General features: G+C 49.0%; 1 protein-coding gene across 1 annotated transcript; it reads left to right on the top strand.

Annotated features, from left to right (window-relative positions):
• The first annotated feature begins 14094 nt into the window (after nucleotides 1–14094).
• Nucleotides 14095–21233, top strand: LOC147701013 (zinc finger BED domain-containing protein 6-like). The gene is made up of 6 exons (XM_086929836.1): nucleotides 14095–17929; nucleotides 18102–18203; nucleotides 18376–18477; nucleotides 18650–18751; nucleotides 18924–19025; nucleotides 21052–21233. Exon 1 carries the CDS (start codon nucleotides 14237–14239, stop codon nucleotides 17282–17284), a length of 3048 nt encoding a protein of 1015 aa, XP_086785962.1. The 5' UTR covers nucleotides 14095–14236; the 3' UTR covers nucleotides 17285–17929; nucleotides 18102–18203; nucleotides 18376–18477; nucleotides 18650–18751; nucleotides 18924–19025; nucleotides 21052–21233.
• The last annotated feature ends 206 nt before the right edge of the window (nucleotides 21234–21439 follow it).

Genomic DNA, 21439 nt, shown 5'->3' with positions numbered 1-21439 from the left:
TTCCCTAAGCAGGCGCTTAGAAACCAGTGGTGATTTGCGCTATATAAATTCCTGTACATTTACATAGCATGGAATTGAATTCCTGGGCTTTAGGCTACATATGTGTAGTCTCATTTCCCTTTGGCTGACATTTTGTTTTGGTGTCCCTCTGGCACATCCACTTTACATGCATCGAATTTTAGACTGCTGGAAGCCATTTGATTAAAATGTGTCGTCTTGTCGGGGTCAGTCTTGGGCATGGGCGAGCTGGGCCCAGGCCGCCAATATTCAGAGGGACTTAATGTCATGCAGACAGCAGCTCGACCATCCCAGTTAGTCTCAATCAGGTCCCTTTAAAGACTTTGTGATCAGCCCTTAATGTACATCAGTGTAATTCATAGCACCCCATCAAGACTCTGCACTCCTCCCACCTCCCGAGATCACATCACACCGATCACACACACATTTTGTTTCGTACCCAGGGCGCTGTCCGGGTCAATCCAATTTAGGGCCGGCCCTGAGTCTTGTGAAAGAGAAGTCCTTGGTGTCAGTGGTTAAGGACCAACTCAGACAGCCCGAAAAGGAGTCGATGGACTCGGTGGGCGGACAGAGAGCAGGACAGAGACGAAAGGGGAACACCTGGGTGGACGGGAAGGAGTGGTGGGCAAACGGACAGACAGGAGTGCGGGGAGATCGAGTGAATGATAGCTGGATGATGGGTGAGCTGAAGAAACGCATATGAATTTGAATGAAGGGTTAATGGACAGGAGGACAAGCAGAAGGGTCAGATAGGTGTGAAGGATGAACAAACCGGGGGGCAAGCAGGGTTGGACAGATAGGAAGAAGGGATGGTCGGAGACAGGTGGACAACCGGAATAAACATGTGGACAGGATGGGCATACAAGCAGATGAACTGGTTGAAGAATGGGCAGACGGACAATAATAACGCCCAGGTGGATACCCTGGCAGACAGATGGACAGAACAGATGGATGGGTTCTTAACTTGGCTAAAGCCTCTGCCTGCGCCGGACTGAGATCGCCCACTCTCCCACTCATGGTGTCAAAGACTGAGGGCCCTCGTGGCTGTCAGTGATACGGCTCAGTCCTGCTGTTCTTGTAACTCTGATCTTTTCTCACTTCGTGTATATCTTTTTCTGCTTCCTCACCTCTCCTTCCTTCTCTCGACTCTTTGGGGCAGATTTATGTTAACTGGCGCTTCCCCAGGGATGCGCCAGTTAACGTGTGCCACAATCCGCCACCCATGGTGCGCCGCATTTATAATGCAGCGCACCATGGTGCAAAAACGGCACAGATGCGTGACGCATCTGGGCGACGCAAGCGCAAGCGCGACGCAGCTCCAGCAAAGCTCAGGGGTACACCATCTGCACAATGCTGCGTCAAGACCTACGCCTGCTTCAAGCAGGCGCAGAGATTTGACGCAGCATTGCCCTGAAAGTGACTGAGTGAAATCTCAAAGATTTCACCTAGCCACTTTCAGGAGGCGTTCCTGCGCAGGAACGCCCCCCTGCGCAGGAACGCCTCCTTATGGCGCAGGTCTTTACAACGTGACGCACCTCCTAGATGCGTCACGTTGTAAATAGGGCGCATTGTGTGCGCCGCAGTTGCGTTAAATAAAGTGACACAAGTGCGGCGCAAAGAGGCGCAACGGCCTCATAAAACTGCCCCAATGTCTCTCGCGCAGAAACACTCTCTTGAGCATCCAAACCGCACCCTCGCACCGGCCCTGCCAATCCCCTCAGTGCCCCTCCACTCCCCTGTTCTCCTCACGTCTCTCTTTTTGTACCTTCTGCAGTCTTTGCTCTCTCAGAGACCCGTCTGTTCCGGTGTTTTGTCTCTTCCTGCAGCGTTTCCTTTCCCTGAGCCCGGTGTTGTGCAATAATACTTGGTACCCCAGGGGAAATGCGTCTTCTCTGCGCTGTGCTGTTTTCGGAGCGCTTTCTTATTGGACAACGTCTTTTCTGTAGTCCGAACCCTCAAGGAGAAGGCATCGCTCCCCGCCTCGTAGGGGCAACGAGAAGCAGCTGCGCTCGGAGCACTACTACTGCTAGAAAGCAACTGCAACCTTTTTACCCAGAACATAACAAACCCCTTCAGTGAAGGTCTCTGTGAGGCGCTGCACGGGATCGGTTTGTTCACCTTCCCATCAGCTCTTATAACGGGTAACGACAGCTTGTCTGGAGAGGCCGAGAAATACAGACATCTTTTAAACTGCCGTAAACTAATTACGTGTTATGCACCTGAAATTGTCTGACTAAAGACCAGACCCAGACCCGAAAACAACGCTTTAATGCAGCAAATACACAGTTAGGGGCGGGGCTCAGCACAAAAGCTTTGAGAAATGTCTATGATTTCATTATTTTGCCACTTGTAGGTCCCTAGCTTGCAACAGCTTGCAGCAAAATGTACACATTCAAATGTGCTGGTTCCTGAGCTCCCATCCCCCACTGTGGCAGCCGCGAGGGGTCAGTCACGGATAGTGTGTGATGTCGAGGTGGACAGCAGCGGAATGGCTGATTCATGGGATGTCTAGACATCAAACAAAAGAAAGCTACCACATGCAAACAGCAGCATCCACCCTGACACTGCGTCTTCTTCACATGTCTGGTGGCTGAGGCGTTTCCGGAGCATACCCGGTTCCCGGAGCAGTTTTACTCAGATAATAATCTAAAGCCCATATTTTGGAAACACTTGGACTGTGCCAGCTCTTTCACGGAAAGGTGAGAGGGTCGTCGTTTCACGCACTGACTTCTCATTGAAGAGGGAGAACTTCAAAGCCATTTCAGACACACTGCTGACGCCATTCCATTCTCCCCTACTATGCACGGACAGCGGGAGGGAGGCGGGTTAACGGACAGTGGGAGGGAGGCGGGTGAAAGGGTTCACGGACAGCGGGAGGGGGGGGGGGTGGGTGAACGGGCTCTGGTCCGGTGTAAACTGCGGGGTTCCCAACATTCAGGTTAAATCCAAGAGCCACCGGGCGGAGGCACAGGGCGAGGAGAGCCGCGGGGAGGGCTGCCATGGTTGGTATCCTGGGTTCTCTGTGCGGACCGGCGCTGCTCTCTGCCCCCTGTCCTGTCTCTACGGCCCCTGCTCCAGATTGCTCTTAAAACCGTGGCTGCGGGCTCTTTCCTGCCTGTGAGCCACTGCAGCGGGGCCTGGGAGGAGTCTGCCGAAAGTCACCAAGCCCCCTCTAACTCCGTGACAGAGGAGAGCTGCGGGCGGGGAACGGACAGCGGGAGGAGGGCGGGAACACGAATGGTCGGACGGGGGGCAGGAACGGGCACACGCGTGTAGGCCTAGGCAGGAAACCGGGATACCTCCCGTGAAAGTAAAAAACACTAAACAGCAAGCACTCACCTGGACTTCCTCCAGCGCTCCAGCCGACTCCTGCAAAAGCCAATTCCAAATGAGAAAAACATGCGACCAAAAGAAACAAAAAAGGAAACGCCCACCGCCGCAATGACGACATCGCAGAGGCGGAGAGGGAAAAAATCTCGGGAACGCCCACGAATCTGGTCCGGCCTTGACGGACAGATCCGGCTTCCAATGGCTAGCCTCCATTTATGGAGCTAGCCAATGGAAGCAGAGGCGGGACTAAGCTTCACACTGTAAAACATAAGATTTCTCCTGGGCGGAGCTAGGAGCTCCGGCCCCAGGCGAAACCAAAAAATGGCCAGTCTATAGATCAAGACTGCCCAGTGCCATCATTAAAGGCAGATACAGACACGAGCACTACTATAATATTTGTGTAATTCTGGCATCATTAAGTGCTGTGACCTTCTGGTGTTTTGAGAATATCTTCGGTGTATCAGTGCTCCCTTTCATAGTTGTAAATAACAACCTATATTTTTAGGTCTGGGGATAGACAAGACCTTTTGTTTTTCCCAAATAATTCTATAAAAAAATACGTACATAGACATACATATATATGGGCCTTTCCCAACCCTTTTCATCTACCGGTCTGTTGTAGTGTCAGTCTCAATTTAGTTCCACCCATAACAGCCTTCAGCATAGGTCAATGGGACAGCCCACGTCAGCCACTAGCTTTCTTCACACAGAGAGACAGCATTTTCCCTATAGACATGTGGCCATTCGCCTCCCATGTAGTGCGCTTCATCTTCACTCCTGTCCTGAATTTCATTTTCTCTTATATCAGCTGCATTTGGGGTCCGCAAGGTGCCCCGCCCCTTCAGTCCTAGCCTTCATTTGGAGGCAGTGCACTTCAAGCAGTAACATATTGAAAGACATTGGGGACAAAAAAACCAAGGAGACAGGTTTCTAGCAACCAGAAAGTATTACATTCCCCTGGGTGCCCTACTAGTTTCAATGTCATCATAACTCATTCAAATCAAACCAACAGCAAACACAACCATATACCAATGTAGATTTAAAAAAATACATGGCTTTAATTATTCTCTTTTAAACAGAATTAAAACGATTTTTTTTCATTTTAAGTATTGCATATACAAATAACACCATTAAAAATACAGTACATATATCCATATAGGGAGAGATCATTATAGACTACATAATTAGTCTTTACAAATAAATACATCAAAAGTGACAACCACCTTCTTCCGGACAATTTGAATATTACTTTCAAAATGAAAAAGTTCCTATGACATCTACCAGATATAATGTAAAAACATTCATTTTTATAAAATAACATGCATTGCTGTATAACATATTCCAATATAATATTAATATTCAATAATATTCAAAGTAACAATTCCAAAAAAGAAACCAAATCAAAAATCCATGCCTCCAATACAAATTAAAACAAGCATTTACAATGCAATGGTTTCGCCTTTGGAAAAGTTAGAGTTATTGGCATTGTAAATGACAAAATTTGTATTTATGTGTTGGTTTTGAAAACAGATAAATAAATGGCATTGCCATTTACATTGCCATTAGCTTAATCTCTGCAGTCACTCTGCACTCTCTAGCACTCCCTAGCACTTCCTACTCACTCTGCACTCTCTAGCACTCCCTAGAACTCCCTACTCACTCTGCACTCTCTAGCACTCCCTAGCACTCCCTACTCACTCTGCACTCTCTAGTACTCACTCTGCACTCCCTATGCACTCTGCACTCCCTATGCACTCTGCACTCCCTATGCACTCCCTATGCACCCTGCACTCCCTATGCACTCTGCACTCCCTATGCACTCTGCACTCCCTATGCACTCTGCACTCCCCATGCACTCTGCACTCCCCATGCACTTTGCACTCCCTATGCACTCTGCACTCCCTATGCACTCTGCACTCCCTATGCACTCTGCACTCCCTATGCACTCTGCACTCCCTATGCACTCTGCACTCCCTATGCATTCTGCACTCCCTATGAACTCTGCACTCCCTATGCACTCTGCACTCCCTATGCACTCTGCACTCTGCACTCCCTATGCACTCTGCACTCCCTATGCACTCTGCACTCCCTATGCACTCTGCCCTCCCTATGCACTCTGCCCTCCCTATGCACTCTACCCTCCCTATGCACTCTACCCTCCCTATGCACTCTCTTCAAGTTCCAACTAAACGGAGCGGTCAAATGACCACATCCTAGGAGAGACCTTGGACAAACCTTCCAATCTTAAACAAACTGCAGTGTGATCTGATAAGTGTATAGGAGAATAGTTAATCGATTTTACTACATTCTTCCAAGACTGACTGACCAAAATGAAATCAATCCTTGATTTGTGGTGATATTTATGATTGTAAAATGAAACGCCTAGCTGCTGACCTGACCTAACCCCCCATATGTCCAAAAAACCATACTGTCTCATTCTTTCTACTAGAAAAGACCTAGTTTTAGAGGCTATTTGCGCACAACTGTTAGGAGATTTATCCAAAAAAGGATCTAACACTATATTAAAATCACCTACAAAAATAATCGGGGCTGAGTAGAGCAGTAAATGTAAAAAAATGGACGCGCTGTTGCGCTTGACGGTCTCTGCTTTAGTTTGTTTGCTGGCCTCAATGTATTGAACTTTTGTTAGATCTTCAGTACGGTTTGTGTTCCCTGCGTCTTCAGCTAGGATGAAGTGACAGAAACAGCTCAGTTAGAAGAGCGTTTCACTGTAGAATTAAAAATCTCCCCGGCTGTAGTGGACACTCCGTTTTCCTACTCTCTCTCACCTCTGCCTGCTGCCCTCCTCGTATCTCTGTGTCCAGCACCCAATACTTCAGTCTCTCCATGGAGTCACCCCCTTCCTTCATGTGGCTAGCTTCACAATTCCCTGTCACTCAATGCTACGGTAACGAAGCACATTCAAGTTGCGGCAGTAGCCTTTTGACATATAGGCCCTATACAAACGGTAAATGAATAATATAATGTACGTCACCACAGGCCGCTGGTTGAGACACTTTAGAGGTAATGGGTAGACTACACGTGGTACTTACATTGTTCGAGGTTCTAGTTTTGCGCCAATATGTGAGAGATGGGGTGTGACGCAGCAGTGTGTGCGGTATTTACATATCTTCATTGCCTCTCCTGTTCATCCACGCTGCCCCTGGTGCCTCTGGGCGTTGCTTCCAGGCAGTGACAGTGCAGCTGGCCCCTGAAGATGTATTGCACGGTATACACACACTTTTACACATGGCAAGGATGAGACAGGGGGCCCAGCTGCACAGCTGTCAGACCGCCCCCTCCCAAACCCCACCCCCACCCCACTTCTAATCCCTCCAGATCCCAAGCAAGGCCGGTTGGCAGATTTTTATGCCCTCGGGAAGCCCAATACGATAAAGAACCTTGTTGGGGGATGGGGGGAGGACGCCTCCCTTCTCTTCCCTGGAAACAGTTAAAGGTGCTCTGCGAGTTGCCCTGCAGCCGGGTCCATGTGCAGCAGCTGCGCGGCTCTCAAAGCGCTCTTAAAGGCATACACAGAGAGGAATTAGTGACTACTCATCTGCACTGCTGGCAACCCAATGGAGACAACCAACCCCGGAGACTTCTTTCAGGCTTTTTTTTTATCACGGAAGCAACTGTTCGTGATGTTTTAAGAGTGGAGGATACAGCACTGATTCTTTTGCAAAGTAACTATGTTTACAGCCATCTTCCACTGGTTTGCTTTTTGGATTTTTGAAAAATCTCGGGTTCGATCCCGAGTTTCGGCAGAACCTTTATGATGAGTAAGAAATCACCCAGTTTTGCTCAAAAACGTGCAAAGAAAAGGTGGATTTAACAACTTTAATATTTTATAATTGGCTTTCATCTGGCCCCGCAAGTGATGATAGAAGCTTGTAGCCAGTACAGTGGTGTGCATCTTCCATTGTGCAAATTTCCAAGGCACACATTTCGATTGTGTTCGTCCTTTTCGTGTTTCCTTCTGGCGTGGGTTTCATTGCACGAGCGGACATTGCGCACGCATATGATTTGTGATAGGCAAATCCTACAAGTGCGATAAGAGAATCCGGGCAGGTTCTGGGTGAGCTTGCATTGTATGTTTGAGCTTGTGAAGAGGGCAGCATGGACATTTCCGGTTCAAGGAATAGAATGGACACTTTGATAGTACATTGCACATTCTCGTGCACAACACGCAAGCACCTCTAGGATCTTCGTTATCTGGCCACCAGATTTTACTGGAACCTTCTTTCTCATCAGAGAAAAAGAAAGGTTCATGCCGGCGAGTTTAAAAAATAAATAAATAAATACATTAAAAAAACCAGATCACACCGAAAACAAGTCAGGTCCCGGGCCGTGCTGTGATTGGCTGACGTCACGGGGGTGTCCCGGGCCGGCAGCCAATCACAGCGCGGCCCGGGGAATGACGTCACGGGGGTGTCCCGGGCCGGCAGCCAATCACAGCGCGGCCCGGGACAAAGGGGCGGGGCTTAAAAAAAGAATGAGAAACGCCCCCGAATCGCGTTTTCGCAAGAAAGCGTGATTGACAGCCTCTGTCTCCCAATGGCTAGTCTCCATTTACGGAGCTAGCCAATTGGAAACCGAGGCGGTCCGAACATCCCTACTGAAGACAAAAGTTTTCGAACTGGGAGGGGCAATGCGTGCCCCTCGCCAGGTCGAAACCTAAAAACATGCATACTCCCAATCTGATATGGTATATACACACAATTAAACATAACCAATCATTGATTCTCCAATCACGTGCACTGCAAACCTATTGGAAACCCCCTCAATCAGACAATGGACATACTTTCAGTTACATCTTTAATTGTTATGGATGCGAAACACTCACCAATCTGAAATGTTGTGATGAATCAATTATAAGTCACCTTCTCACATGTGCTATATGGCTGAGATACCCGCCACCCCCTCTCAACACAATCCCCAAGAATGGGAATACGGAAACATTTCTGAACTTTTGGAAGGCGGGAGGGAGTTACCCTCCCGGCCGTATTTATTAAAATATGAAACAAAATTAAAACATTAAATTAACAGTTTCATATCATGTACAATTTCATTTCCACATTACGATGTTTTGGCTGACCTTAACACATTTCTAATACAAAGGTTCTCCTAGCCGATACTAACATCCTACAAATACTTTCTTAAATTGAAATTGTACATCCTAACGTTAAGGGCCAACGGCAAGGTCGTAACCGGTGTCAGATCCCTAAACCAGAACTACCCCCTCACTTGTGAGGGGCGGCCGCACAGAGGACTGTACCTCATGTGCACATACCAATTTCCCTTGTCTTGACGGGGGCCCCAATTAACTCGACGCCATTTTATGGTCGTCCGAGGACTCGTGTGAGGTGTCTAGAAGGTAGCGTAGACCCCCCTCCCCACCCCACACAACTTACCACATCTGCCGTCGCAGATGTCCTGGCCCCGGGAAATTCCCAGGAGGGGCCCGTAGCCCCTCCTATCCAGGGAGGGGCCTTGACCGCCTTCCCTTTCCTTTCGGCGTCCCATCCTTAGAAGGGACCGCCTCCCCGTTGAGGGGCCAATGGCCACCTCCCCCCGGGCGCTCCCATCCGTAATGGGTGACGCCCCCCCCATAGGGATCTTCCAATTACTGCTCACCGATCATGACCTTACCGCCACAGGCCGGATAGTTGACCGGCTATCCGGACCCCCCACAAAACTCCTACCTAAAGGTCATGCTGTAAACTCTTTAGCCATGCTACGAGGTCTCCTATGAGTAAAGAATTCCCCACCCGAGACAAATGTACCCCATCCTCTAGATACATACTGTCCCCCCTAATACAACCATGAGGAATCGAATGCAATGAACTTGAACGGAACAGTCTACCCAATTTGTTATTTACCTTCTTCACTGAATGATTTATAGCAGACACAGAATTCGCCCCCCGCCACACCTTTCGTGGAATCATATGGGACCATGCAATCGTGCACCCTGGAACTCTTCTCGCCAACCAACTTACTGTGGATAGTATTGCCTCGAGAAGTAGTCGTCTACCAGTGGTCACCAAATCATTGCCCCCAAGATGCACTATGATTATAGATGGCGGTGACCTTGTCCGCCCTAACAAACCCTCGAAAAAAGGTTAAAGCTGGTCAATACAGAGCCCGCCCCTTCCGTAGAAGGTCACCCTGTACCCGTATTCCCCAGCCATGTGAATCATGTCACCTGCTTTGAATACGTCCGCGGCACGCCTCACGTATGAGTGGCCCACGACCCACACCACTTTTTCCTCAGCCGGTGATCTTTGACCGCTGGTTCCCAGGTGTCGGGTCGACTGCACAGTCCGCCCCGCCTCGTAAGCTTGCGAAACTGTAAACCAAACAAAACAAGAAGCGTGAGTACATGATTACAGCTTCACAACATGTGCAACCGCACATACCTTTTGTAACAATTCGAGGACCAACGCCCCAACTGTTTCACTTTTTCCACACTCAGACCCCTGGCTGTAGCCTCTGTAGCAGCCCCTATCCGGAAGGAATGGGTCCCAAACTCGCCCGGGTTCAAGCCCGCGGCCGAAATTGCCATTGCAAGCACCCGCTGAAACTGAAACCTCGTCAGTGGGGTGGCATCAGTGTGTCTCAACAAGGTCCCCCCCCATGATGCCGCCCTCTGCGCCAAATATTCCTCAACGCATACGACGGGGCACATGGGAGATCCGGGAATCCGATGGACTACTACACTGTCCCCGATCGCACCCTGATCGGTCTTGGACCTGGCAAACGAGACAATCATCGTGTCCCCCTTAACTTGAACGTGCTCTCGGCACAGTCCCCCACCCGTATCCTGCTTGTTCCTTGCCACCAGTTCGCTTACCCGCATAGCCCCATGGAATGCTAATGCAAAAGCGGCCCGGAATAACACTGTTTCAGGCTGGGATGAACATGTCGCAGGGAGTACGGACAATAACAGGGCCAACCTTTCCAGACCTATCGGGTGCCTTTCATCTACTCTGCGACCCTCAAGGCGTTGCCACCCACGCAGCGCTTTCTGTACTACGAAAGATGCTGTAGGGTCCTGGATACCATGAGCCCGCGCCATGAAGGAAATGGCGGCCCGATGCCTCTGGGCCGTGGCTACCGATTTGCCTGCCTGATGTAAAGACAGCAAAAACATTACGACAGACTCTTCCTGGCCCCAGAGCTCCCCCCTAGCATAACCCAAAAAGGACCAATAGGAACGGAACGCCCCTTCATATGCCTTCCTTGTCCTGGGTGCTAAACTCTCTCCCACGTAGGCATGGGCGCAAAATCCGTTCCGCTCGCGGATTTTGCGGATTTTCGGTAAATCCGCAATCCGCGAGATTCGCGGATTTCCCGCAAAATCCGCAAATCAATCAATCAATCAATCAGTGACACTTATAAAGCGCGCTACATACCCGTAGGGTCTCAAGGCGCTGGGGGGGGGGGGGGGGGGTGCTGCTACTGCTCGAACAGCCAGGTCTTCAGCTTCTTCCTGAAGGAGAGGTGGTCTTGGGTCAGGCGCAGATCGGACGGGAGGGAGTTCCAGGTCTTGGCGGCCAGGTAGGAGAAGGACCTTCCTCCTGTGGTTGCTCTTCGGATGCGGGGGGCGGCGGCGAGGGCGTGGTTGGCTGATCGGAGGTGGCGTTTGGGAGCGTAGAAGTTGACTCGGCTGTTGAGGTAGCTCGGGCCTTGGTCGTGTAGGGCTTTGTGTGCGTGGGTGAGGAGGCGGAAGGTGATTCTCTTGTTGATGGGGAGCCAGTGAAGGTCTCTCAGATGTCCGGAGATGTGGCTGGATCGTGGGATGTCGAGGATGAGTCTGGCTGAGGCGTTTTGGATCCGCTGGAGTCTCTTCTGGAGCTTGGCGGTGGTCCCGGCGTAGAGGGCGTTGCCGTAGTCCAGTCGGCTGGTGACGAGGGCCTGGGTGACGGTCTTCCTGGTCTCTGTGGGGATCCACCAGAAGATCTTCCGTAGCATGCGTAGGATGTTGAAGCACGCCGAGGAGACGCTGTTGACTTGCCTGGTCATGGAGAGGGAGGAGTCCAGGATGAAGCCCAGGTTACGTGCATGGTCTGTCGGTTTGGGTGCGGTGCCCAGGGCGGGAGGCCACCAGGAGTCGTCCCAGGCGGAGGGAGAGGAGCCCAGGATGAGGACCTCCGTCTTGTCCGAGTTCAGTTTCAGGCGGCTGGTCGTCATCCACTCGGCTACCTCTTTCATCCCTTCATGTAGGTTGGCCCTGGCGGCGGCGGGGTTGTTGGTCAGGGAGAGGATCAGCTGGGTGTCGTCGGCGTAGGAGATGATGCTGAGGTGGTGTTTGCGTACGATGGCCGCGAGGGGGGTCATGTAGACGTTGAAGAGGGTGGGGCTCAGGGATGATCCTTGGGGGACGCCGCAGATGACTTCGGAGGCCTCTGACTTGTACGGTGGTAGGCGGACTCGCTGTGTTCTTCCGTCGAGGAAGGAGATGATCCATTCCAGCGCCTTGTCCTGGATGCCGATGTTGCTGAGGCGCTGTATTAGGGTGCGGTGGCAGACCGTGTCGAATGCCGCGGAGAGGTCTAGGAGGATGAGGGCCGCTGTTTCTCCATTGTCCATCAGGGCTCGGATGTCATCGGTGGCGGCGATGAGGGCGCGCTGCGGATTTTTTTGCTTGTGTTCGCACTGCTCGCGGCCCGCGGCGCGGGCAGCAACAATCTCGCACTCGCGAAATTACAAAAATGGCGGAGGAGTGAAGGAAGGAAGTGGCCCAGTCTCCAACTTCCTGTTCCTGTCCAGCAAGTTCCTCCCATTGGGGAGGGGTGAAGGAAGTGCCCCAGTCTCCAACTTCCTGTTCCTGTTTCCTTTCCTGGCCATTTTGGATTCGATCTTGACTGGGAAGGATTACTTTTTGTGGATGCTGCTGGATATTTGGATTTGAGGCCTTTTGGATTCAAAATTTGATTTCACAAGTAAGTTGATAAGTTGATGTTGTTTGTGGTGATTTTTGTGTGTGTTAATCGACTTTTGGGGTGGTGTTGGGGGCTGGCTATGTTGGTGGTGGGCCATTTGTAATAACTTTTGGATTCGAAATTTGATTTCACAAATAAGTTGATAAGTTGATTTTCTTTGTGGTGATTTTTGTGTGTGTTTTCCGACTTTTGGGGTGGTTTTGGTGATTTAGCGGGTGTTTTGCCGCGTTCGCGTCGTGAAGCAACAATCTCGCACTCGCTAAATTGCAAAAAGTGCAATTCTGCACCAGAAAACCACCAGCAGGCAGCATAAACCTTCTGAAACTTGATGGATGGCATTGGAATGTGGTGATTTGTGTTGTCTTTTTTGACTTTTTGGAGTAGGGGTTGGGGGCTGGCTATGTTGGGTGGGGCCATTTTGAAGCATGGTCCTCCTGGCCATGTGGATGGGGGTCAAGCGGCCATTTTGAAGGCAGGCAGTGAGCTTTGTGCCATAGGCCTGCACCCATTTTTCCTTGCTTTCACCCCTTGTGCCCAGGTTGAGTCAGTGGTACATGAAACTAACTACATGCCTCTCTGTGGGCTCTCTTGGATCAATGTTGAATTCCTGTTTCCCAAAAATGTAGCAATTCTTATTTTTGATATTTCCATATTGTGGTGTGCACGTGTATTCTAAATTTGATTTCACCAGTAAGTTGATAAGTTGATTTTCTTTGTGGTGATTTTTGTGTGTGTTTTCCGACTTTTGCGGTTGTTTTGGTGATTTTGCGGGTGTTTTGCCGCGTTCGCGTCGTGAAGCAACAATCTCGCACTCGCTAAATTGCAAAAAGTGCAATTCTGCACCAGAAAACCACCAGCAGGCAGCATAAACCTTCTGAAACTTGATGGATGGCATTGGAATGTGGTGATTTGTGTTGTCTTTTTTGACTTTTTGGAGTAGGGGTTGGGGGCTGGCTATGTTGGGTGGGGCCATTTTGAAGCATGGTCCTCCTGGCCATGTGGATGGGGGTCAAGCGGCCATTTTGAAGGCAGGCAGTGAGCTTTGTGCCATAGGCCTGCACCCATTTTTCCTTGCTTTCACCCCTTGTGCCCAGGTTGAGTCAGTGGTACATGAAACTAACTACATGCCTCTCTGTGGGCTCTCTTGGATCAATGTTGAATTCCTGTTTCCCAAAAATGTAGCAATTCTTATTTTTGATATTTCCATATTGTGGTGTGCACGTGTGTATTCATAAATGCCTACTTGCAAACTATTAAATGAAGCGCCACATATGCAACATATATTTAACTGATGTTCCTCTGTCTTCGTTTGCTTTTAGGTGCACAAAGTCAAGAACTCTGCATCATCGTTGAGCATCAGTGCCAGGAAGAAGTCCTGCTGCGGCCTGCTGTTCCGACATCTGAAGAAGAATCAGAAGATGGGTCCGAAAAGAGGTGCCCGTAGCTCCTCTTGCAAGAAAGATGTCTCTACTAAGGAGAAGAAGAAGCAAGTGGCACCACTTACCAAAGAGTCTGGTGCCTCGACCACTAAATTTATGTGGAAAAAAGAACCAAAGTCCACCATGAGTGCTGCACAGGTAGCCTGTTTATTGGTTCAATCACCAACGACCAGTGATGTTGGCTCAAGTACTATTCAACAACCAAAGCCGCAACAACAACTGCAGGAGCTAACAGTACAAGCACAAGTACATGCGCAAGGAGCTGTCCGAGAAGGAGCTGGTCGAGAAGGAGCTGGCCGAGAAGGGGAAGGCCGAGAAGGGGAAGGCCGAGAAGGGGAAGGCCGAGAAGGAGAAGGCCGAGAAGGAGAAGGCCGAGAAGGAGAAGGCCGAGAAGGAGAAGGCCGAGAAGGAGAAGGCCGAGAAGGCGAGGTCCATGAAGAGTTGCAAGTAGAGGTCAGTGAAGAGGGCCATGTAGCGGCGCATGGAGCGGTGCAAGTGGCCACAATGGTTGTTCTTCCCGAAGTCGGGGCACAGGAGGAAATTGACTTTGGACCCGGGGTATCAAGTCAGGAAGACGAAGCCACTCCTCCTGATGATTCATTTTCTCCCAGCTCCCCAGCAAGGAAAAGATCAAGGAGGGTGTGTAGAAGTTCCTCTTCAAGCCCCGCTCCATCAGATGATCTGGATCCAGATCGGCAACTATCTCCGACGTCTGAGAGGGAGGCACACCATGAGCTGAGAAAGGTATCAAATGTTAAAAGGAAGGGCCCCGGAAAGCTCATACTTATGGATCCGAACGTCGGACTTGATGAAGTGGTGCATTCTGATGTTGATGAACAGGATGACAGTAATGACCTAGTCATCACACACGTCATTCCAGCCACACCGGCCATGCAGCAGACAGACATTTATACCCTATCCCGACGTCATGCTGAGCGTGACCCTGGCGATGTGGCACTGGTAGCACCACCAACGCAGTCATGTAGTACAAGTTCACCAAAACCTACAGCTCCCATATTTTCTCCCCAGAGGGGAACTCCATCCAGCTCGACTCCCTCAAGTAGGGTTGCTGCAATAATTGCACAACCCAGTAGAGGTCTGCAAGGCTCATCCACCACTGCTTCATCTGGCATTGGCAGTATCATCACCTCGTGCGGCAAAACCAGAAGTTTCCAGTCCCCAGTTTGGAACTATTTTAGTGTCCATGCAAAGCATGATAACCTAGCCGTTTGTTCCATTTGTACGACTACAGTTAGCCGCGGTAAGATTGGTACCAACTATGGTACCGGAGGCCAGCTAGGTCATCTTGAAAGATGGCACTCTGTAGAATGGTCTGCGCACCTAGCAAACATCAAGGCAAAGGAATCCCAAAGGGCAAGTGGCCAAAATAAACCCGTACTAGGTGTTTCATCTGAAGATGACGGGGAGGTAGAAGAAGCGTCAGACATTTATTCGGGCGCACCCAGTACCCCTGGCAGCACCACACCCTCCGGAACACATAGGAGGCACACTGAGAGTCTGGGAGACACACCAATGCGGAAAATGTCAACACTGAGCAGAAGTGGGTCGAAGAAGGCATCAGCATCATCCATTAAACTTGTCCAGCGCAGCATTACAGACATGTTCTCCTCAGATGCGCCATTTCAACGCAACCACCCAATTGTGCGCCTGTATAACACTAAGCTGGCTAAAATGCTAGCGGTGGACCTTCTCCCTTTTTCGTTTGTCGAAGGTGTGGGTTTTCTTGAACTCGTGGCAACACTGGCCCCTAAATGGAAGGTTCCTAGCCGGTTCTATTTTGCCAGGGTTGCTGTTCCAGCACTACATAAAGAGGTGCTTGAGTTGGTTGGGGCAGCTTTGCAGAAGAGTGCTGTTCACACTATACACCTGACAACAGACATGTGGACCAGTTGCCAAGCCCTTGATTACATGTGCATCACTGCACACTGGGTCTCTTTTTCAGGGGTTGCTAAACGGATAAATGCAGGTGGTGACTTGGTCGACATTTTTAAGGGTGCTCGTAAACATGCAACATTAGCCATGTTTGGCATGGAGAAAACTCATACTGCAGACAACATTTTGCATGACTTTAACAAAAAGGTCTTGCAATGGCTGCCCAAAAGAAATTGCAAGGTTGGTTATGTTTCTACTGATAATGGCAGCAATGTAGTTAAGGCCATGGCGGAAGGTGACTATTTCAGAGTGCCGTGTTTGGCGCACTGTATGAACCTTGTCGTGCAAAAGTTCTTGAAAAAAGAACCTGCAGTCGACAAAATACTGACCATCTGCAGAAGAATATGCACACATTTCAACCATTCTTTTAAGGCCCGGAAGGAGCTGAGGCGCCAGCAAAATGTACGTAGAATGCCAGTGAAAGCACTTATCCAGGAGGTGGCAACACGTTGGAACTCAACCTTCTACATGCTTGAGCGTCTGCATGAGCTGTTTCCAGTAGTCAATGAGTATTTCTACAACCTGGGTGGTGATACGACAGAAATGATGCTAGCGGTGGAGCAATGGCAGCTAGTTAAAAGCCTGACAGACATGCTTCGTCCTTTTGAGGTCTTCACGCGTGAAGTCAGCAGGGAGGACTGTTCTTTGAGCAAAGCTATCCCATTGTTGCTGAAGCTCGAGCACCAAGTCAAGGTGGTGTCTTCAGAATTAAAGGATGCGGGAAAGAATGAAGCATATGAGTTGGCGCAGAGATTATTACAACGCCTAGTTAGCAATAAACGGCTTGTAAATATCAAGAAACAACAGCACTACATTTGTGCTACTATTCTGGATCCACGTTACAGAAAGCCATTGTTAGGAAAAGTATTAATTCCTTTTGAAACTTCAGATGTTACAGAGTACAAAGGTTGGCTAGCTCGGTCAGCCATTCGTTTTGAAAGAGAGAGGAAGGAAACTGTAGGAGAAGACAGTACTAGTGAATCAGCAGGCCAACAGGCGTCGGATAAAAGCACTTCTGTGCCTGTGGCAGAAGTGAGTGTCTTTTCCTCTGAGCCGTTAACCACACCAGCAACCGTATCATCTGCACCAGGCACAGGCGATATGTCTGAAGAGGATTGGCTAAGTCAGCTAGGGTTTGCTTGTCCCAGAAAGGACACAGAAGTGCAAAGTACAGGAATGCGGGAGAACATTGTTTCAATGGTGCAGGCCTACCTGGATGACTCAACAGCGGTCAATATTACTGAGGACCCATTGGCGTATTGGCATGGGAAAAGAAACATATGGCGAGAGCTCACCAACCTGGCTATCAATTACTTGTCTTGCCCACTCGCAAGCGTGTCTTCAGAACGTGTTTTTAGTTCTGCTGGTGGCATTGTGACTTCCAAAAGGTCCCGCCTCTTGCCCGCAAATGTGGAGCGGCTCACCATGATAAAGATGAACCAGCACTTCATACCACCAGATTACAAAGTACGAGAATGCACGCAGGAAGAAGAGGACACCGACCTACCTGAGGAAAGTTCTCCTCAGTTACCACAAGTACTACCGACTGAATTTGCAGAGTATGAGGACGAGTTCATTTTCCCTGACACCGAGTTCTGAAAATGAGTCAATGATTCATTAACTTTATTTTTAGTTCGACTCCTTATTCACTTTTATTCCTGTGTGTCTGTCTTTCTTTGTTTACCAAGTGCTTGATCCCATTCACAACAAAACTGTAATCACCCAATCAAAGAACAAGCCCATCAGCAGAACTGTCTTGCCGCAGCATTCATCAGGTTCACAAGTTAGTTGCCAAGAACTCAGTCCTGGTCGTCTATCCTCCTCCTCCAGACTCATTCTATCCATTTCCCGTAATGCTGATGCCTGGATTCCGCACAATGAAGAAACTTACGTTGACGAGTTGCTGCAGAACGCTTTAGGACACTGTGAATTCCAGGTGGAGACAACCCTTCAACAAACACAAATTACAGGTAAGATAAGCGTTTGGATGGGAGGTAGTATAATGGAGTATTAGGAGGAGAGGCGAGAGAGTGACAGTGGTACTACTAGTAAACTCCTAGGACTCTTGATTATGGAAACTCTGTGACAGGCATTTAACTTTGGAAAACATTTGGCCAACTACAGGTTGCTTTTGCTTTGCAGAAAATCCACGCCGGGAAACTCCAGTTGGGGCCCAGGTGCGGAACGCTTTAGGACACTGTGAATTCCAGGTGGAGACAACCCTTCAACAAACACAAATTACAGGTAAGATAAGCGTTTGGATGGGAGGTAGTATAATGGAGTATTAGGAGGAGAGGCGAGAGAGTGACAGTGGTACTACTAGTAAACTCCTAGGACTCTTGATTATGGAAACTCTGTGACAGGCATTTAACTTTGGAAAACATTTGGCCAACTACAGGTTGCTTTTGCTTTGCAGAAAATCCACGCCGGGAAACTCCAGTTGGGGCCCAGGTGCGGAACGCTTTAGGACACTGTGAATTCCAGGTGGAGACAACCCTTCAACAAACACAAATTACAGGTAAGATAAGCGTTTGGATGGGAGGTAGTATAATGGAGTATTAGGAGGAGAGGCGAGAGAGTGACAGTGGTACTACTAGTAAACTCCTAGGACTCTTGATTATGGAAACTCTGTGACAGGCATTTAACTTTGGAAAACATTTGGCCAACTACAGGTTGCTTTTGCTTTGCAGAAAATCCACGCCGGGAAACTCCAGTTGGGGCCCAGGTGCGGAACGCTTTAGGACACTGTGAATTCCAGGTGGAGACAACCCTTCAACAAACACAAATTACAGGTAAGATAAGCGTTTGGATGGGAGGTAGTATAATGGAGTATTAGGAGGAGAGGCGAGAGAGTGACAGTGGTACTACTAGTAAACTCCTAGGACTCTTGATTATGGAAACTCTGTGACAGGCATTTAACTTTGGAAAACATTTGGCCAACTACAGGTTGCTTTTGCTTTGCAGAAAATCCACGCCGGGAAACTCCAGTTGGGGCCCAGGTGCGGAACGCTTTAGGACACTGTGAATTCCAGGTGGAGACAACCCTTCAACAAACACAAATTACAGGTAAGATAAGCGTTTGGATGGGAGGTAGTATAATGGAGTATTAGGAGGAGAGGCGAGAGAGTGACAGTGGTACTACTAGTAAACTCCTAGGACTCTTGATTATGGAAACTCTGTGACAGGCATTTAACTTTGGAAAACATTTGGCCAACTACAGGTTGCTTTTGCTTTGCAGAAAATCCACGCCGGGAAACTCCAGTTGGGGCCCAGGTGCGGAACGCTTTAGGACACTGTGAATTCCAGGTGGAGACAACCCTTCAACAAACACAAATTACAGGTAAGATAAGCGTTTGGATGGGAGGTAGTATAATGGAGTATTAGGAGGAGAGGAGAGAGAGTGACAGTGGTACTACTAGTAAACTCCTAGGACTCTTGATTATGGAAACTCTGTGACAGGCATTTAACTTTGGAAAACATTTGGCCAACTACAGGTTGCTTTTGCTTTGCAGAAAATCCACGCCGGGAAACTCCAGTTGGGGCCCAGGTGCGGAACGCTTTAGGACACTGTGAATTCCAGGTGGAGACAACCCTTCAACAAACACAAATTACAGGTAAGATAAGCGTTTGGATGGGAGGTAGTATAATGGAGTATTAGGAGGAGAGGCGAGAGAGTGACAGTGGTACTACTAGTAAACTCCTAGGACTCTTGATTATGGAAACTCTGTGACAGGCATTTAACTTTGGAAAACATTTGGCCAACTACAGGTGAATCAACACGATGACAGTGTTCCGTAAAACAAACTTACTGCAAAACCACCACCCACCAGGCTCAAAAGTAGTAAAAAACAGCTATGCTCAGATAAAGTTTGAAAAAGTATATTTTTATATCCCTAACAAAATAAACTCCCGCAAGACCCTCCCTAACCCCAACAAATAGTCCATCAAAAGTCCCCAAAAACCCCAACTCCCAATTCCCACCCCCCAAAAGTCTCTAAAAAAGGGGCAAGGGACACTCTACGGATGCAGGTTGTTGAATTTGGCCTCCAGGGCATCAAACTTCTCCTGGATGATGGCTTGATCTAAACGGAGGCCCTCCACCAGATTGTGATACTCCTTCCATCTCTGGACCTCCGCCTCTAGGTTGGACACTCTGCGGAGTGCAAGGCGCAAGCGAGCCTTTACAGTACTGTGAGGAGGTGCAGCCTTTGCTGCTCGGCGGTGGCGTCTTCCAGCACGGCTCCGGTTGGCTGGAGCACTGCGCTTACCGGCAGAACGTGGGGTCACGGAGGAGGATGCAGAAGATGTTGTTACACTGGAGTGCGTGTCGTCCCCCTCCATTTCCACCAGCCGGCGATATTGCGCAACAGTGGCATCCAGCCTCCGTTGCCGGGCAAGTACAGCCCGCATACTCCTGCTCGGTTTCGATGTTTTGGTATTACCAACTATAAGAAGAAAGAAAAAACATAATCTGTAACGAATGCTCTTTAAAAATATGATTAACACAAAATGATTCAGCAGGAAGTTGTGTCACAGTACAACTAGCAACTAGCCAGCGCAGTACAAAACTATTGAGGCCAGTATCATGGGCGTCCGCATGGAGGGGCAAGGGGGGGCGCTTGAATCACCATTTCCCTTCCCACAACTCACTTGTATCCTTGGTTTGGTGCTCTTTCATATGAAAGAGATCTGACAGAAGTGAGTGTCTTTTCCTCTGAGCCGTTAACCACACCAGCAACCGTATCATCTGCACCAGGCCCAGGCGATATGTCTCTATCTCTCTCTCTGTCTCCCTCTGTCTCCCTCTACCTCGCTGTCTCTCTCTCTGTCTCCCTCCCTCACCCTCCCTCTGGCTCCCTCCCTCTCTCTCTCCTTCTGTCTTCCTCTCTCTCTGCCTCTATCTGTCTGTCGGTCCCAGCCTGCTGCAATTACCATATTGTAATTTGTCACTGGTCCAGCACTGGATACACATCATATGCTATCTAAGAGTCAGATAGTACCATGATCCAGCTTACCTGTACTCCACACCACCGCTGCCTGCTTCCTCACAGTCTGATTGTCCACTTGCGCCGCATCCTCCCCAGAGTCGCCCTCAGACTCCGAGTCGATGACGATCACGTCCGAGCTGGCCCCGCCACCAGCTGTTCCACCTAAAAAATATATTTAAGACTGTTAGATTACACCACTCACTAGTATTTGGTCTAGGAATGAAGAAGTTTGAAAACAGAAAAAATAATTGACTGTCTACTCTAGTCTAAAGTAAAAATGTCCCTCCTTCCAGGGAAGGCTGTTGTCTTGCTGCACTTTTTTGTCACAATTGATGAATGCTTGCTTAATTTTAACACACATCTTTTTTCTCTGAACAGACAGACGCTGGACTTCTACGGACAAGAGCAACCAACTAAACCAGGTGAAAGCTCGGCTCGACCACAAGACATGTGTTCCATTACTCATCAACTCAGCACCAAGCACTTTTCCTTTTCCAGCTAACTTTATTTTAATATATGTGTTTACTTTTACTTTTTTTAATAAAGCTTTTAAACTTGAATAGACTCTGTGGTTTTTGGTCCTCCAAGCTAGAGTGACCGAGAGAAAGGTTTTGTAATTTTTGCAAGGAGGAGTCCGTGCCGCTGACACTACCGAGTTTATACTATAGTATACAGTGTGCCAAACACGCCACTCTGAAATATTATTACTCTGGTCTTTGGTGTCCATAGTAAGGTTTGTGGAGAATTGTCCCTGCAACAGTAGTAT

The sequence above is a fragment of the Lissotriton vulgaris genome, chromosome 7, assembly GCF_964263255.1.
Source record: "Lissotriton vulgaris chromosome 7, aLisVul1.2, whole genome shotgun sequence".
Classification (NCBI taxonomy): Eukaryota; Metazoa; Chordata; class Amphibia; order Caudata; family Salamandridae; genus Lissotriton; species Lissotriton vulgaris.
The sequence above is the reverse complement of the archived record's forward strand: the minus strand, read 5'-3'. Positions and strand labels throughout refer to the sequence as shown.

Coding starts and splice junctions, on each gene's coding strand:
- LOC147701013 (XM_086929836.1), top strand. CDS start 14,237: ATGGTTGTTCTTCCCGAAGTCGGGGCACAGGAGGAAATTGACTTTGGA.